The sequence below is a fragment of the Fusarium solani genome (genome assembly GCF_023522795.1).
Source record: "Fusarium solani strain SB1 chromosome Unknown bctg00000009, whole genome shotgun sequence".
NCBI lineage: Eukaryota > Fungi > Ascomycota > Sordariomycetes > Hypocreales > Nectriaceae > Fusarium > Fusarium solani.
In genome coordinates, this window is record NW_027072144.1 from 855170 (window position 1) to 873850 (window position 18681).

General features: G+C 48.5%; 6 protein-coding genes across 6 annotated transcripts; 4 read left to right on the forward strand and 2 right to left on the reverse strand.

The window, feature by feature from the left end:
- Positions 1 to 1622: 1622 nt before the first annotated feature.
- On the forward strand, positions 1623 to 4359 carry MRS44_013330 (uncharacterized protein; the record flags this gene model as incomplete). The annotated part of the gene is made up of 3 exons (XM_065616806.1): positions 1623 to 3011; positions 3101 to 3219; positions 3294 to 4359. The coding sequence occupies 3 exons, from the start codon at positions 1623 to 1625 to the stop codon at positions 4357 to 4359; spliced, it is 2574 nt and encodes an 857-aa protein (XP_065472878.1).
- A 190-nt stretch (positions 4360 to 4549) lies between these two features.
- On the reverse strand, positions 4550 to 7530 carry MRS44_013331 (uncharacterized protein; the record flags this gene model as incomplete). Its single annotated transcript, XM_065616807.1, has 3 exons — positions 4550 to 5696; positions 5754 to 5863; positions 5965 to 7530. 3 exons carry the CDS (start codon positions 7528 to 7530, stop codon positions 4550 to 4552), a joined length of 2823 nt encoding a protein of 940 aa, XP_065472879.1.
- Positions 7531 to 10832: 3302 nt separating this feature from the next.
- On the forward strand, positions 10833 to 12294 carry MRS44_013332 (uncharacterized protein; the record flags this gene model as incomplete). Its single annotated transcript, XM_065616808.1, has 4 exons — positions 10833 to 10985; positions 11043 to 11663; positions 11751 to 12097; positions 12159 to 12294. 4 exons carry the CDS (start codon positions 10833 to 10835, stop codon positions 12292 to 12294), a joined length of 1257 nt encoding a protein of 418 aa, XP_065472880.1.
- Positions 12295 to 13079: 785 nt separating this feature from the next.
- Positions 13080 to 14452, forward strand: MRS44_013333 (uncharacterized protein; the record flags this gene model as incomplete). The annotated part of the gene is made up of 6 exons (XM_065616809.1): positions 13080 to 13269; positions 13427 to 13493; positions 13554 to 13791; positions 13839 to 14104; positions 14173 to 14278; positions 14339 to 14452. The coding sequence occupies 6 exons, from the start codon at positions 13080 to 13082 to the stop codon at positions 14450 to 14452; spliced, it is 981 nt and encodes a 326-aa protein (XP_065472881.1).
- Positions 14453 to 14612: 160 nt separating this feature from the next.
- MRS44_013334 (uncharacterized protein) lies at positions 14613 to 15558 on the reverse strand (the record flags this gene model as incomplete). The annotated part of the gene is made up of 3 exons (XM_065616810.1): positions 14613 to 14905; positions 14963 to 15311; positions 15391 to 15558. The coding sequence occupies 3 exons, from the start codon at positions 15556 to 15558 to the stop codon at positions 14613 to 14615; spliced, it is 810 nt and encodes a 269-aa protein (XP_065472882.1).
- Positions 15559 to 16129: 571 nt separating this feature from the next.
- On the forward strand, positions 16130 to 17930 carry MRS44_013335 (uncharacterized protein; the record flags this gene model as incomplete). Its single annotated transcript, XM_065616811.1, has 5 exons — positions 16130 to 16282; positions 16330 to 17445; positions 17498 to 17664; positions 17737 to 17842; positions 17898 to 17930. The coding sequence occupies 5 exons, from the start codon at positions 16130 to 16132 to the stop codon at positions 17928 to 17930; spliced, it is 1575 nt and encodes a 524-aa protein (XP_065472883.1).
- Positions 17931 to 18681: the final 751 nt, after the last annotated feature.

Here is an 18681-nt window from a genome sequence, read left to right on the forward strand (position 1 = left end):
CGTTGCTGCAGCAGATTGTTGCGCGATAAGGACCAACTATGGGAGGGAATCCTGTCAGACAATTGGCTCTACAGGGATCAGAGATGGCACCAGTTAATTGATGAGAAATATCTTGGGAATAAAAGAAATTGAATAACTAGCCATGTGTGCAGGTATGACTATTTAAGCTCATGTCGTTAGGATTGGAGCCCTTGATGCGACAAGCCGGATGTGAAACCGGATACATGACCCCAACGTATTATACGTATGGGCCGCGTTTCACATCTGGTCGCACGGCGCTTGCGGTTTTGCCCCACTTACTTGGATCTTACTTACTTACTTGCTTCTTGGAGGCTTTACTTACTTACTTGGCTGCCGGGCTTACTTACTTGCTTATTACTTACTTACTTGGTTACTTACTTGCAATTACTTTACTTATGTCGAACGCTGGTTTGCCGCCGACGCTCTCTTGAAACAATGGGATGGTTGCGGTGACGATCACACATATACGTAATCGTTTGCCTGCCGGTTTTCTCTTTAGTTGACCTTCTAGTTATGAATGCGTAGCCCCTTGTCGTTGCCCAATCGTTTATCGCTTGGAATAAGGCATCCCGTGATTCATATTCGCCCTCAGGTGGGAGGCAATCGTCGGCGAACGAAGCCGGTAATCGTCTTTGTGTCGAATCCATGAGAGTGCAATTTTGATAGGCTCCTAATTCAAGGCGCCTAAAGCCTCGTAAGTTTTGGACGTTTCCAGTTGAATTTGTAGACATGCAAACTGGGTATGAGTCAAGTTACGTACTTTGAACACGATGGGATGGAAGGTCCGATGACGGAGGAGCCGATACCGAATACAGTAATTGGGACGGGCCCGTCCAATTTTAGAGGGACGGGTACCCGTCCGCCTATTAGCCGCCCACAGAGTCGACGCACGGCTCACCCCCACACCACCTCTGGCCAGCGGCTACCCCGCATTTTGGACTCCGCCGCTTTCATTGCACTTCCATCAGCCATAAAGCCGGTAACTGTACCGGCAAACCTGCATAGAGTTTTTCCTTTTAGCAAGGCAGTGGATCGCTTTCCTTTGCTGCTTTGCTACGCTCTTCTACATCGCTGTGCTATACATGAGCAGCATCATGGCTTTCTGTACCTATTGTGGACGCCCGTTTTCCAGGGATGCCCATCTACTGAGACACATCCTCACCCGTACGCTTCCCACCGGATCCTACTCCCAGACTGGAATTTCACTCAATTAATGCGTCATGCCAGATACCAAAGTCCGACCATTTCAATGCAGCGTCTGCCAGCTTTCGTTCAGTCGTAGGTAAGCCAACTCAGACATGACAAAGTCAAGTCTTGCCGCTCAGTCACGACAATATTGCATGTCTAATGCCTGCCGCCCTTGTAGAGACCTTGTTCAAAAACATTACTCTGCCCACCACGAGCTAAGGGCGGAGGCACTGTCACGGCCATCCGACAGCATGACATCCCCTGGACGTGCTCAACAATTTACAGCGGTAGCGTGTAGCAGCTGCGCGCAGACTAAGACGAGGTGCGACCGTCGGATTCCCTGTGGACGTTGCTCCCTGAGGGGAATCGCGTGTGTTCCACGCACTCCAAGACGAGGGCCTGCAACTGTCTCTATGAGCACAGCATTGACCGCGCCATCAGCTCGCGTGTCGCTCGACTCTGTAGTCGTGGACACATTAATGCCAGACGCCAGTCCAACTCCAAGTCAAGACGCAAACCAACAGACGAAAGCGTCGGAGGAGGTTTCGTCTCCTGGATCGACAAGGTCTGCGAGTAGCGTAAAAACCGATGGGGACGAGGACGAAGAGCGATCTAATCCCGATGGCCAAATATCTGAAGAGGACATGGCAACTATACCTCTCGAGTTCGATACTGTGGCTGCTGATGCTTTTGACCTCAGTTTGTTTTCGATGTTCGACGAAACGGAATCCATTGGCAATCTGGATTGGATGAGCCTCTTGGATACCCCATCTCTGCTGGAGCCCGAGCAACACGAAATACTCTCTTCGGAGCAACAATGCCTTGAGGATGGCGTGTGGTTGACTTTAGGAATGTCTCCAAACACTGTAACGCTAGCAAACGCTCCTACAGGACGGAAAGTTTCGATATGCTTCCATGGGGGAGCTGGAATTTTCACACCTTCGGACCCTGAGATGCTCTTGGACAACACAGCAGCAAGTGTTGACAATACCAACACGCCGTCGAACAAAGTGACATCAACTTCAAAGGCTGGCGATGAGGCCATCGCAGATGCAGACGCCGAGGTCGACAAGCACTCCCGCAGTGATGTCGATTCTTGGAATATTTGCCAATGCAACCCTGCATCAAGAGCTACGAACTCACTCAGGCGAGGAGAACTGGTAACTTGCTGGACTGAAGAAATCGATCCACCAAACACGGGAACCATGTCTTATGAGACGTGGAGGAACAATGATTTCAAAGCAGAAAAGGCAATTAAAAGGCTCGACTTGTCCGAGATCACTCGAGAGCGGATACTGGGCATCATGCAGGAGATCTTCCGCCGTGCTTTAGAGCTGTACGCCTTACCATCGAACCGTCAGCGGGATGGAGCACTCCGACATCCGAGGCGTTCAAGACGATGCAGTTACAGCTTCCTTCTTCTGCCTTCCACCTCCACTCTTCATGAGTATCTGGATGTATTCCTCACCAACTTCGAGCCTCTTTATCCTGTCATCTCCAAAGGCACACTAGACCCCAATAAGCTCGTGCCTAATAGCACAGAGGATACATCGTCATTAACCTTTTTTTTAATGATCGCTTACGGCATGATCAGAGGCACTGACGTTAGTCGTCGCCGACTTGCAGTCGGCCTTCTTGACGCATGTCAAATATCTCTGATGGATCTCGTGGAGAGAGAAACTCGGACTCCGCGGCCAAATATTACTTTCCTGAGCACCTCGCTCTGCACTTTCCAAGCCGCATTCAGCGGTGACAAATGGTTGATGGACTCAAGCCAAGGACTCCGGTCCATGTATCTTGGGGTAAGTCCGGCCCTTGCCTTTTGAGTCATTTTCCTACGACTGGAATTTTCCTCTTTTTTTTTTTTTTGTAAATACTTACACTCCCCCAGATGGCCAAGTTCTACTCACTCTTTGAGAGACATCGTCCATATTCAGCAGGGGTTGCCAGCATCCACGAAGGTTTAGAATCCAACTGGAAGTCTTGGATGCACAGGGAGACATCGTCGCGGTGTGTACAACTACGTTTCCCATGCTGGACAACTAATCGTAGCCCGTACTAACATGACCTCATGGCACTCACAGATTTGCGTATAGCTGGTTGATGATCGACCAGGAGATCGGCCTTTTTTACGACAACGGCCCATCCATCCCGACAGCCGAGATACAGACTCCCCTACCCGACCATGACTCATTATGGCTCGCACAGGATGCTGGATCGTGGAACCAAGCATTCACAGAGGTACTTGCTTCTACCGATCATGATTCTTTCGACCATACCCGTCGGTCGTTATGCGACCTATTTCGAGAGCTTCTGGCTGGAAAGCTCCATCCGTGGCATGGCAATGGCGAGCTACCAATTCTCCATTTGAGACTGTTGCTCTACCCACTCCATACATTAGCCACTCAGTACGACCGCCTTGCGTCCTGTCTACCTCAGCCGGGATCAACCCATCAACTCGCCCAGGCCGCTTGCGATATCTCCACCTCCCTACAAGGGGAAGAAGTCAAGGAACTCCTCCAGAAATGGTACGACTTGTTCGTTCAGTCACCGCCGCTTGATTCGCGTCAGTGGCTTCTCTCTCAAGTCTCATCAATCTTGTATCACCTGATATATCTCAACCTCTGCGCTTCAGTCCCGGACATTGAATCGGTTGCGCGAGGTGAATTCCGTCAACACTCTAGTAATCTCGCAGAGCTGGCAGCACTAGTGCTACCGCATCGGTGTATCCAAGCCCGAGAGGAAGCCATTTTCCACTGTGGTCAAGTCCTGCGATTACTTCGAGAAACGGAGCCGATTTTGAGGCCGCTATGGTGGCCTCTTGCACTTTATAGGGTTGCCATCATCCTATGGGCCATTGGTCTGGGAGAATTATCCCAGAACCAACATCTGACCACCAACAATGGCAATCCTTACTCTTCTGAGTTCGTAATCGACGCCCTGAAGCCGGATGATTATCAATGGCGACTTTTCGTCCGGCAGAAGCGAGGTACCCCTTGCCTAACCCGGGCCGACACCAATGTTCGAATAGAGGACATTAATGGTATCCTGGAGATTTACGCCAGGCTTCTTGATGGTCCGCCGGTAAGCTCACCTCTGGCTGCGGGCGTTGCACACAAACTCAACACTCTGGCTATCCCTGCTTCATAACTTCGAAGAGGCCTGGAGGTGGCCAACTCATATACTAATCCAAGAGATTCTAACAATGTGGTTATGTTTCAATCACGTATGCGTCAAACTAGGTCTTGGGAAATCTTGACTATGTGTACTACTAAGATGTCTGCACTGGATCCATGTTGAACAAAGCTACTTAACATCTTGCGTTGTATGTAGCGTGAAGTCATATGCGCTGAAATTCGAAGGCCTCTCCACATGTCTGTGGCGGCTGATGGCTGAACGACATACGCTCTTGTGTCAACTGTTGATGTGTATTCGCCCATGCCAAAGCCATGGCCTGCAACCTACACCTGACCCCTTTGGTGAACGCCGAAGTTAGAGATCCATTGTTCATGGTATCTAGGCCAAGCTGGAGTATTGCCGCCGGGTCGTCCAATGATACGCGGTTGCCGTCTTTGCAAACGTAGTATGGGGTGTCATGGACGCATTGGATGGTCTGATGCAGCGACGTGTCTTTTGTGTTCCAGGTCTCCCATAACTTCTGCAGGCTTGTGCATCTAGACTCAAGTGTCTTCTCCCAATACCGTAAACCTTGCAGGTTTGCCAGACTGATATTCCAGAGGATGAGAGTGGCGCGGTATATGGCAGCCGCGCTCCAAACTGGCCATAATTCATCCTTCATCTCTTGCATCAAGGTGAAAACTTGGCAACAATGAAGTAACACGTCATCGGACGAGCGGCCACAAAGATTTGGAACAGTCAAGTCTGTGATGGACGCCCATTCAGACGGATCGTTTCGAGCAAAACTCTCAATCTTCTTAAACGGCGTAAATAGGTTGAGGCTGGTAACATGATACAAGATCATGGTTGCCTGTGCCATGGCATGACCTCTGACACCATGTTTGGCAACTCGCCGAAACGCCCTCAACCATCGCTGAAACAACTGCTGAATCTCCTGGAAGCGTAACGTGACAGAGTGCAGTCGGACAGAATTCGATCCACCCTCGGGCAGACAATCCAGAAGCTGGCGGAGATCCGTGACAAGCACGTGGAGTGGCAGGAGGAGCAATCGGAGATCGAGGGGCTCAAGCACATGCATTGTCTCGTCAAGGCGATCGTTGAGCAGCATTTCGAAGATGCCAAGCAAAGATGTCCTTTTCAGTAGCACGTCTGCATGATCAACGCAGTCACCAGTAGAAGCAGGGGAAGGACCATCCGTTAAGCCTTGGAGCCACTCTTCTGAAGTAGACGCAAGCCAGAGGTTGTCACTGGCGGGCAATCTACACTTCAACTCGGATATCGAGAGAAGAGGAGAAAGGTCATAGAACAGACTAATCTCATGTTCTACAACAGTCCAACTGTACGCCAACCTTGGTGAAAGTCAGTGACCCAAAAATCACGAGCTAGCCAGAGGGGCCTTTCTTTACCTTGAAGCGGTTTCTCTCTCGATCCAACGTCTCCAGGCAGACTCCGGATCTTTTTCTACGTCATCGTAAGATACATCATCACTATTAGTGCCTTTTAGTATGCCGGTGTGCTTTAACATCTAAGTACATAGGTGTTAGTGGCCCCGATCGGAGCCAAAAGTCTACATCTCATCACTCTGGCGATTGGAGATGGCCACAAAGGAGTACTTACAGTAAGATAAACATTGCGATGAGTAATGCTTACACTCATGTGTAGCTTGACGCCGCTGAATGCACCTTTGATCGTTGACAGTAGGGCACAGTATAAGAAGATGGGTGTTGCCGTGGCGGAAGGATTTTTGCAAGAGATGTTCGCCATAGACAGTCGACAGATCTCGCTGATGACTGTCGAAAACCGACGAGCCTTGGGTGCAGGATCAACCATAGACCCACACGCCAACATGGAGAGGAGCAGTAGCATCAGAGCCTTGCTTTTGGAGTTGTTGTTTCCGAGCTTGTTTGGATCCAGCGATCGGCCTGGAAGCAAAGGGTAATATGGCTCAAACGTCCTCAGAAAGAGCTCCATGAAGATGTACAATGCCTTGTTTGGTGGCAGGCGGAGATAGTCCGTGCCTACATCGTCATGTTGACCGTCGTCGTGCTGAATCGTGAGTAAGTCAAGATCCAAACCATGGACTTCCACTGCGATTCGTAGATAACGTTGCAGGGTCACAAGCATGCATTCTCGAGTGGCCTCCGAAATTGGTATGTTTGTGATGAACTCTGTCATGCCAAAGTGCCTTTTTCTCCAATCATCGTCTGAGTTGGTCCATGGCTCTGGCTCCTCCGCAAGGTCAGAGAGATTTTCGAGCGATGACATGGCCAGATCGGCCGGAGGTGCTGGCGGTGATAGAGGCAATGCTGTGCATCGACAGATCCACCAGTGCGCCCACTCCGGGTGGGGATCTCGTGAATCGTTGACTTTTGCAGGAAACAGTTGACTGGAACTTGCACATCGAGGCTCTGATGTGGTGCGACTGCTGGTAACGTTGTCATTCGCTAAGCGTGGCTGGGAAAGCCCGTGGGTATCAGTGAGGTTTGGTTCGGCAAGCGTTCTGTTCTGAATGAGGTTTCGCTGGCCAATCATCAATACAGTACCGTCCATGCAAACTTCATTGTATACAGTCTGCACTTGATTGCTGTTGACGTAGTAAGGGTCTGTGTCGGTATGCAGGCGCAAAGCGATGTCGATGTCGACAGATTGTCGGTTTACAAATTCGGGCTGAGCATCATTGCGACCTGGCGTGATCGTCCTCGCCAGCGGCAACTCTTCCGAGCGACAGAGAGCCAGATCTAGGCGTCCTTCCGTGTGAGATGGGCTCTCTCTGAAGGCTCTTGATTGCGCTAGGTAGGATGTGTCGCTCGCCGCCACCGAAGAGTCATCTCTTTGTCCGCTTGAAGGTGACGCCAAACTTAGCCTGTTCGACATAGGCTTATGACGGCGAGATGACCAAGATGAGCAGGTGAGGCCTTTTGTCAGACATTGCTGGCAGGGAACCTTTCGATCACATTCTGCTTTGGCCTTCGCACAGTGAGTGCAGGCCATAGCAATGGAATCTAACCTTGGGCGATTGACGAGTTTATCGCTAGCAGTCGCAGGTTTCGGCTCATTCGATGCCAAATCTCCCCGTAAGTCCTCGGTTTCATTATGAATGAGATAATGTCGTCGTAGCAAGTTGCTATCCCATGATGTCAGAGCCAGGATGCTAGATTGTTCTAAGGATAGAAGAGAATGCATAGTAAGCGCTTACCGCTTCGTAAAGGAAATATGACAGATTCGGCATTTGTGCGGTCGTACTTGCGGGTCTAGGCAAGATCAGTTTGGCCCTTGTGAGCGTAGCCAGGGTTAAGATACGGGTTGTAACATGCTGCTGCAGCTCCTCTGCAGAGGAAAAGGCCTCCCCACAGTAAGTACAAAACATCGTGGGATGGGATTGAGATAGACTAGAGGTAGGATGAAGTTGGTTGCCCTTGTCCGAGGAAAAACCAGTATTTTTAGAAAGAGACACAGTGTTACGAGTAGGAAGATCAACCAGGATACGAACGGAAAACGTCGGAGCTCGGAATGGAACAAATAGGCCCCGGTGGAAGTGGTGTGTGGTCGAACTGGTCGAACGGGAACGAGTTCGACCACGTTCGACCAAAAGTGAAACCTTAACCTTAAATGGTCGAACAGGTCGAACAAGAGCGCGTTCGACCACGATCGACCAAGTAAATCAGAATAAGTATATATAGTCTCGCTCATTCCCACTTTCCTATGTCTGGATAGCTCTCCAGCTTTCAATACAACTTGATTACTCAAGAATACTTCTTGATATTATCAGACGTGATTTGCCACCCTACGCTCAGTACGTTACGCCCCGTTGCAACTGCCAACATAAACCAAATCAGGTTACGGTTTACTACGTTGGGAACCTTGACCGTCACACACAGGTATAGTAATATCACGAAGCGAAGGTTTAAAAGCTATGACTTAGCTACAGTTATAAAATTAAATAATATTAAAAATTATATAATATTTTATTTAATTATTTATAAATAGTTTATAATAAACTATAAAGAGTTTTAAATAAATTATTATAATAACTATATTTATTAGTTATTATTTAATATAATTAATCTAACGTACATGATAAGCGAGTGGATCAGACAAGTGAGTGGATCAGCGAGTTTTACACCTTAAATTGCGATTTTAAAGAAATTCTTAAAAATTCAAACTAAGCTAAAAAAAAATAGCTATTATCTTAATTATAGATTTATTATACTATTATTAATTAATATAGATGTTTCTACAATTGAAAAAAAGTTATTTATAGAGTTATTTAGAAAATGCTTATTCGCACTGTCTTTGTTCTTTATTTTATTATTAAGAAATCTAATAAATTAACTAAAAATCTAAAAAAAATTATTATCTTATGAATTTTTCTTTAAAGAGTAAAATTAAATCTCTAAAAGTTCTAGAGCTATATAGCCCATTTTAGAGAATCTAAAATATATACTTTTAGCTGTACAGTATAACTGATCCACTCACTTATCATGTATGTTAATAATAGTTTTTTTTACTAAATATAACGTACATGTATAGCGAGCCGGACAGCAAGCAAACCGGACACTTTTACTCTATAGTATAAATCTCACCTAATTATAAAAATGCTTAAAAAAATGCTTAAAAATTCCATTTTAGGCTTTATAAGCTAGCAAGCTTAGATAAAATTAAAAAAAAAAAATCTAAAACTTATTAGTAATTCTTTTAGATTTTTAAAAAAATTAATAAGTAAGTTATTAAGGAATTTCTTATTCGCACTGTTTATATTAGTTTTTTATTTTTTTAAAATTAAAGAAATTTTTTTAAAATATAAAAAAATTATAAACTTATAACTCTTTTAATTAGATTTAAGAAAATACTCTTTTTAAGCTCTTAGCTATTTTATAACAGTCTTTAGAAATTTAACATTAGCTATTTTTAAGTGCACAGTTGTCACGGCCCATGCCGCGATCGAATGCGTGTCGCCACACGGCACGGATCAACGTATTCCGCTCACTCGCACCGAGTGAGCGGGACCCATTTTCTCACTCCGGGCAAGTGAGAATGTAACACTATCTCACGATGGGCATCGTGAGATGCTCCCCAGACCCTGCCTATAAAAAACCACACAATATCCCTTAGACAGACACTCTCGCTACCTCAGCTTTCAATACAACTTGATTACTCAAGAATACTTCTTGACATTATCAGACGTGATTCGCCACCCTACGCTCAGTACTACGCCCCGTTACAACTGCCAACATAAACCAATTAGGTTACGGTTTACTACGTTGGGAACCTTGACCGTCACAACAGTATTGCTGTCCGGTTCGCTTGCTGTCCGGCTCGCTATACATGTACGTTATTATAATTACTTAAATACTAAACAGAATAACTATAATAATAAGTATTTTAAAACTCTTTTTTATAAAACTTACCTATTTATATATACTATAGTATTATCTTAGCACCTCCTGACATTCTAGTCCTATTAACCTTCTATGCACCTTTTCCCGTACTTTGCCTGTAGAGGGACATTGATAATGACCCAGAGTCATCAACCCCACCGGAGCTCCGGGACCCCACAGCGTCGGAACTCCCACGTTCTTGTAGACCAATCAGCGACTTGCCGGCGCAATCCCTTGGAGAAGCGGCGTCGATCTTGTGGACAGGATGAAGGGTTCAGAATGAGCAATGGTCCTGACTTGGGGGCTGCGTGGTCGCCCGCTGTAACTGGCTAATCTCTCATATAATACACGCCGTCTTTCCCCAGTCCGTAGCCTGCTAGCATGGACGGATCTTCCATCAACCACATCGTGAATTCCTTTCATTGAGGTTTCGTCATGGCGGATGTGGCGACACTGTGGCACGAGAGCCTGAATGCGACACTTGTCGCCGCGAAAAGAAAGCACCATTGCGAGTTTCGTGGCATTAAATATGCCTCTATCCCAAATCGGTTCGAACATTCGGTGCTGCTTGAGAAGAGGGATGGGCAGACGCTGGACTGCACCAAATTTGGGTAAGAATTGGATCCCTCGAGACGTGTTCCCTGAACTCCGACCATCCTTGTATTATGGCGAGAAGAGGTTCATGTCCCTACTTCGTGAGGCTGATTTCTGACACTGTTGATTCACTAGACCAAGGTGTCCACAGCCGTTCAGAGATGTGGCGGGGTTTTACAGCCTTCCAAGCGACCAGAAGATGCCTCCCCCATCCCTGAGGACGAATTTGAGTGTCTGAACTTGGTGGTGTCTGTTCCCCATACAGTACTTAGCAATACTGCCGCCAAGGTGCCCGTACTTGTATGGTTTCATGGTATGCGAGCCCTCCTTGTTTAACCTCCTCGCGACGCTAACAGCAAGACGTAGGTGGAGCACATGCGTATACGATGGTGAATATCGAGCAAGGATTTACTGGTAGGGTCATCTTCTATCATCGATTCCGTTCACATGATGCCGCCACTAACGGATGACCTTATTGAAGATCCATCGGACCTCATTCAGCACTCATTGAAAATGGGCAAGCCCATCATCATGGTCCACGTAGCCTATCGCCTGAACGTGCTCGGCTACTCAGTGTTCAAAGACAAGACCAATTTCGGGCTTCACGACCAGAAAAGGGCTGTGGAATGGGTCATCAAGCATATTGACGACTTCGGCGGTAATAAAGTACGAACCCTAAAAAAAAGCACTCTGGCGTGGAAAGCATTGTCTGACTGCATGTAGGAGAATATAACGATATCTGGGGAAAGCTCAGGTGCTCTCGACGTGCACGCTCTGATCCATGGACCTGCCGCGGTCAGAGGCGTCAAACAGGCGATACTACAATCCGGATCGTTGTATTTGACGGGACCTGCACCGAAATCTAGTGGTGTGGCTGTTATGGAGAGAATTGCCTCCGAGGTACGTCTTAGCACGGCAGAGCTTCAGTCTATGCCAGTGAAAGAACTCATTGCTGGTATTGGAAAACTTGGCATCAAGGCGTATGGCCTGCATTGTGAAGAGGGCGTCTTCGAACCCGGTTCGGGCGAGTGCGAGTGGGCCATCTCAGACTCTCCGGAGGTACAATCCCTCATGGTCAGTGATTGTGAGTGGGAGTCGCGAGGATTTGAGGCGGCTATCATGTCTCTGGGCCTTGAGAACCTGAAGCACTACTTTCTGTCTTGCTGGGGAGATGTGGGCCGTGAGATTGTAGAGCTCTATGGTATCGAGTTCTCCTCGCCTGAAGGCCCTCGCTCCGCGATCTCAGCCTTTGTCAACGACGCTAGATTCGCATTGGCTGCGCACAAAATCTGGCAGCTCGAGCTCAAGGCTGGAAAACGTCGCTGCTATCGCTACGTAATGGACGTAAGTCAAGAGTCACCCGGCTATATTACCGCCCCTGTGGTGAGGCACGTTATGGAAGGGTTGTTGCTGACTTGGTGCGTTGTCTAGCAACACAATCCATGGAATAGCGCTGTTCGTGCCCAACACGCAATCGATCTTCTCTTCCTGTACGGTGGACCCTACAATTACTCTTCCGATCACGGTGCGGTGAAGGTTAGTCTCGATATCCGCGAGAAGTTCGTCAAGTTCCTGTATGGCGACGAACCCTGGGCACAGCATTCCGCCTATGCATTTGGACCGGATGGTGAGTCGGGTCCTGTTTCTGCCGAAGAGCTCTGGAGACGCAGACGCATCGAGAAAATTGAGAAACTAGACAAGATTGGATGGAAGCGTTTCCAACCTCTACTTGCGAGGCTGCTATCCCTTAAAGGCACTGTAGAAGAGGCATACCTATCGTGAGTGTATTGTCAGAGGCAAGGATTGTAGCTGCCTACGACATTAGCAGACTCAATACAGGCATAAGAAACCGACTGTTGTCTCCCCTTTAGATAACAAAATCAATCGCTCATTTGATCCTCATGGCCCATCAATACCTGCGACAGAAAGGTTCTATTCTCGTGCACAAGCCAAGGAGGCTGCCGGAACCGAGTGATTCAGGGCACTTCGTGCCGAGACCTGCTGTCTAGACTTGGCCTTGATTTTACGGAGGTCTGTGGCCTCCTTCTGCCGTGACTACCTGCCAAGGGGCTACTCCCGCTTCCCTCTACTTGGCTACGCTCTCTCATGGACAATGGATAGCTGGCGAAATTTGGGGCCAAACAATCCCCTAGACGGAGTCGAGATATCACAGCTAGAGGCGGCGCTGGGGTTGCAATCACGGAGAGTGGAAGACACAAGATGTTTTTTCTCCTCGAGATCCACGGTCATATTATTCTATCCTGAGCATGCGAAGTTCATGAAGAGCGCCCCAATGTTTACCGTCTGATGAACGCTCATATGGAGAAGTTTGATGGCCCCGTCAAAACGGGATGAGACCACCAAACGGGGTTGAGCTGCAATGCCATCGAACGTTGGGTCTGAGCTGTAAACAAGCGCCTGTGACCCCGTGGGTATCAAGGTAAGTAAGTGCCTTCTTCCCAAGTTCGTTCCGAAAGACATTGCCGGACTCCGTAGGGGGCCGGTCCCCCGTGTGGGGAGTCCGGTACAATGCTGAGGTGTGGGTACGCAGGGCCGGTCTCCGGTGGGGGTGGGGCTGGCGTCGAGGACAGGCCTTGTGCATACGGGCACGACTTAGCAACTGGCTCAATGCTGTGCGCTGTCCAGAACAGTAAGGTTTTATAGTCACCAAGTAGACGTCCTTTTGATGCTCATAATTCCTTCTTGGCGCAATAACAATATAAGCAGAAGTACTGCACAACAGAACTTGCCACTGTTACCATGGATATACCCTCAACCAATAAAGCCGAAACATTGGACCAATGGCATGCCGGGCCTCTGGAGTTCGAAGACCAAGATGCCTGGAGGCAACGGCTGAAAATCGACGTTTCGAAGCAGATCCGTCTCCTTGAATTGGCGCACATGCGATACGTGCATGCTGATATCTCAGCCATCACGCAGTTTCTTCTTGGTAAGGCCTCCCAGTTCAACAGGGTGGGGGAATTGGCTGCAACTCTCCTACATTGAGCTGACTGCTGCGGGAGACTTTGGAATGAAGATCGCCCACGAAAACGACAAGAGAACGTATTGGAAGGGATATGGGCTCTATCCATACGTGTATGTCGTAGAAAAGGGCGATGAACCCAAGTTCTTGGGAGGCACCTTTCGAGTCGAGAGTTACGCGACACTGGAAAAGTATTTGCACCCTCCATAAGTGTAATCGCTAGAGGGACAAAACTGATACGCGAGACACAGGGCAAGCAAGTTACCCGGCGCCAGTGCAATCACTGCCCTTGATGATGAACCTTGGGGTGGGCACATGGTCACCGTTTACGATCCTGCGGGTTATCCGATAAATCTGATGTACGGCCAGAGTATGGTTCCGGTGAAAGAAGGTGCTATTCCCCGTCCTATTGTCATGAACTACGAAGACCGCAAGGAGCGTCTGAATGCATTTCAACGCTTTACTCAGGGTCCAGCAGCAGTACACAAGGTACGTTGTCCTCAGTCTGATCGGTTGCTTAACACTGACTCTTGCAGCTTGGTCATTACGGGATTTGTTACACAGACTTCGACCAGGCTTATGACTTCTGGATACGTACATTCAACTTGGTGCCTTCGGATATGGTCTACGCCCCATCGGCGCCGGGAGATGAGAAGACCAACGTCGCTGCATTTCTCCATATCGATCTCGGCGAGGAGTACACGGATCACCATACCTTTTTCTTGGGCGCCTCGCCGAGACAACGAGTTCATCACTGCTCTTTTGAAGTCCATGACTTTGATACCCAGCTCCTCGGTCACCAGTGAGTAATATTACACTCTGCAGTCATATGTTGTTGTAGTTGAGAATGCTAAAATGAGTGTACCTCAGGTGGTTGGAGCGAAAAGGCTACAAGTCCGTATGGGGAGTTGGACGCCACTATCTGGGCTCTCAGATTTTTGACTATTGGTGGGACACTACGGGTTTCATGATAGAGGTAGGTACCATGATCCTCCCGTGTATCCGTATTCCATGACCAACATTACATTTTCTCCAGCACTATGCCGATGGTGATGTCGTCAATTGTACAACCAAGGTCGGGTTAGCTGCTGCTAACGATAAAGCTCTGTCTGTCTGGGGTCCTAATAGACCTATTGATTGGATTAAATAATAGCATTCAAGAAATAAGGCTTGAATATAGAATGATGAATTTTTCAAATATCTTTTACATGAACTTAAGTAATAGCAAATACTATGGGTGTACTTTAATGTCTTCTTTGATATTGTGCCCGACAACTCCTCTTAGAAGCGTCACTGATGTCAACAATGGTTTACTTTTTTAATAACCCTGCTTGAATCTCGACCGAAAGCGCATCAATGTCAAAACTCTCAATATTCCTCTCAGCCCAGTCGCAGATATCCATTACAGTCTCAGCGACTGCTTTCACGACATCAATCGAGTTTCCCAGGCCTAGAGTTGCCTTGATATGGCTCCTGGTTTGTCTCGTGGCCCCCAGGGCCATGATGGTAGCAGCCACGATGAGATGGGAATGCTCCAAACCAAAAACCTCCTCACTGGCTTTTGAGATTAAAAATCCCCAACCTACGACGGTTGAACAGAAATCTATACATCAAAGTTAGCCTCTCAGCATCGGCGCCGGAAGATGGCAGTTAAACGTACGCAGATCAGTAAAGAGCTTCTCCATCTGCGAGAAAATCTCCTCGTTCCCGACTCCGCGGTATATCTGTGACCGAAGTTGAAATCCAGTGTCGACGGTAACTGCATCGATGATGGGTTGGCGGAGTCTCTCCGCGTGAGCATAGGAGAGACCCTTCCTGTTAACTACTCCAATCAAACCATAGCAGGCCGGCACCAGCGTAGGCATACCGAGGTATGGAAACACGATGGTAATGGCCTCGCGCATTTGCATGAAGAGCTTTTGCGAGTCCTCAGGTGAGGCATCGGTCGTCAGGTCATCAAAGATGCGACCGACCACATCAGCGCGACCGACAGCACAACAGGCCGACGCCTTCAATCATGTTAGTAATGTGTAATTTAGAAGACAAGGACATCTAGCTGAAATCAGCGGGCAAATCGATCCGACTCACAATGATAGCTGCGCTGCAAGTCCGCATACCAGGCCCGACCCCTCCGAGCTTCTCTTCAAGGGTAAGGAAGAAATCTTTGTCGTACTTTCTCGCATTGGGTTTGACATTCGTCGAGACATATTTTTTGTCCCATGCTGCCATTTGCTCATTCTTGTCCCAGTCAGCCATGGTAGGATATCAGTACGCAGGTTGTGAGCTTGTCAGAATGAGTCGGATATGATGAGGTGCAAGACGGGTACAGTAGTCGTGGAGGACCACTTAAAGTCAACCTTCTCTTTGGCTTTGACAAGTTGTGCTTAAATCTTTGCCGGCCTCGGAACAGGACACTTTTGTAAGATCGTGGGGAACCCGATTGCGGGATGCCTTAGGCTGAGCCCCCTCGGAGTCCGGAATTTGAACCTTCTGCCAGACAGCCGGCGAACAAGGGGTGCCGGACCTCCGCTTACTGGGGACAGGCCTTTTAGCAGAATTTCCAGCACAGCAGTCTGCTCCCGCCCCGACTGAATGCCGTTTACTTCCGGGCAGCGTTGGAGGAGGCAAGCTGTTATGCCTCCGGACTCCGACGGGGCTCGGCATCGCGTGTAAGTTGGGCTCTGGAGGAGATAAGCTTTCAACACACACGTATCGATAGATCATAAAATTGTCAGTTACTTCTCATGAGATCTTTCCGTTACGTACCGTATAAACTTGTTGTTGTTGGTTTCATCTATCGAGAGCCTCGCTGCTTCAATCGCCCGCCATGGGTTTTCTGAAAGAGCTCTCTGTTACTTTCAAGTCATTGTTTACCCCTCTCAATGACCTCCCTGCTATTCTGAAAGGGTTCCCTATCGATTATGAAGAGCTTCAGGCTCTTCCAGTCTCTGTGTCATATGGTGCAGCACTTTCACTTGCAGTCAGTCCTGTTTTCTTCCGAACCTCGGCAGATGCTAACGTAAACAGGTGATTCTTTATCTCACATTTTACGTGATATACAATCTGTACTTCCACCCACTGCGGCATTTGCCGGGGCCACTTCTAGCCAGGGCCACGCGTCTGCCCATGGTGATCAATAAGTTCCGTGGCACCGCAACGTGGCATTCCAAGTTGCATGAGAAGTATGGCGACGTTGTCCGACTGGCACCAGACGAAGTCAGCTTCATTGATCCTCAAGCATGGAAAGACATTTACGGCTTCCACGCTGGCAGCAGGGAGAACTTCCCTAAGGACTATACCTTCTACGGTCCCGATGCCGCCGGAAGGGGAGGTGGCATCTTCAGAGCCAATGACGAGGTCCATGCACGTCAACGGCGAATCTTTTCCCACGCGTTCTCAGACAGGGCGCTGAATCAACAAGAGCCTATTTTGAAGTCCTACGTGGACAAGCTGATCACACGACTCAAGACCTTCGCCAAGGATGAACCGGGACTGAGGATCGATATCGAAATGTGGTACAACTTTACCACGTTCGATGTCATGGCCGATCTCACTTTTGGTGAGCCCTTGCAGTTGCTGGACAATCCAAACAAGTCCTACTTTGTGCACAATGTTATGGATTTCCTCAAAGTTCAGAGTGCCACGCAGCTAGGCAGATATTACCCCATGATCGCGCCAATTTTGGACTATCTCTTCATTCCACGGGTTACCAAGGCCAACCAGAAGAAACATTTCAAGGAATCTGTCTCCAAAGTGAACCGCAGACTGGAGCGACAGAGCGACAGAGGAGATATCTGGTCACTCGTCATTCGCCAGAATAAAGACAAGGCCCTGTCTCTCGGCGAAATGCAAGCGACGGGTGTTTCCTTCATGACTGCTGGGACGGAAACTACCGCGACCGCACTGAGTGGTCTAACTTACTATCTTCTCACCAACCCCGAAAAGCTGAAGAAGCTCACCACCGAGATTCGCACTGCATTCGCCTCGGAAGAAGAGATGTCCATCCTCGCCCTGGCTCGGTTACCGTACCTACAGGCATGCTTCAATGAGGCTCTGCGAATGTATCCCCCTGTGCCTGGCGGCCCTCCTCGCGTGGCTCCTCCTTCTGGTGGACTTGTATGCGGAGAGCAGCTCCCTGCTGGTGTACGTATCGGCAGCCTGTTGCTGGACCCTCACATCACTGACAATTCCTTAGACAACGTGCTATTTCAGTTCGTTCGCGGCCTATCGTTCGCCCCGCCGTTTCACAGATCCCGATAGCTTCGTGCCCGAACGCTGGATGGGCGAAGAGCGCTACGTATCAGACAATAGAGAATGCGTTCAACCATTCTCATTCGGACCCAGGAACTGTCTAGGAAAGAAGTAAGATGTCTCCTCTCTCTTCACCTTTTTTGTCACTCATGGACATGGACGGCTGCGCTAACTTCTCAACAGCCTGGCGTTTCACGAGATGCGATCCATTCTGGGACGCGTGCTGTGGAATTTTGATATGGAGCTGTGCGATGAAAGCAAGAAATGGCCTGAACAGAAGGTGTTTGTGGTTTGGAACAAACCTCCATTGATGGTCCACCTTAGATTACGTGCAGATCTTGCAGAGCGAGGAGAACAGCCTTGCGCTAGATTTGTGATTCCAATGACGCTATACAGAGGCATTGGGGCCAGGCCACAGTTGTGAGCCTTTCATTGATAGTGAAGGGTCACTGTAGTATATGATGGGCTATGACATATATCTCCACCGCGAACAGGATATGGTTATCATGTTTTACAGACGTCTGTTCCGTCGCCATTCCGTGTGTCCTGCACCGTCTTCTTGTCCATCTTGGCGAATGTCAAGAAAAGCCCAGTCCAGCAATGCCGTCTTGAATGTCATCAAACACCCAGTGGGGACCACTCACGCTCTCTACAACGGCTTTTGGGTACAACTTGTGCGAGTAGTTGCCGCTCATCCACTTCTTACTCTCCGGCATCTTCACCCACAATCGAGGCACCACCCATGATGTCGAGGGCATTCACCAGCTCGCTTGTTACCATTGCTATGTTCACGGCGTTTCTCTTGTTATTGTGCTTCGAAAAGCCACCACTGCGAAGGGCATCGGCTAGGCTTTAGGCCCCCGAGTTTAGTTTTAGAGTAAGAGGCAATGACGAGTGCTATCTTCCTACATAGATCGTAGTTCTGGCGATATGGCAACCATATGATACTGATGCACGACACGAACTTTCCGCAGCTTCCGATACAGTATCTGCCCACATCACAAGAGGTTGGTGATCGGTGGGATGGTAACCACGAGCAAGAGTCACGGGTAGTGGCCCAATTTACGCGTCAGCTAATACTTCTTCCCTTGGACTCCCAGCGCAAGGTGATTGGTGTGCTGTTCCTCT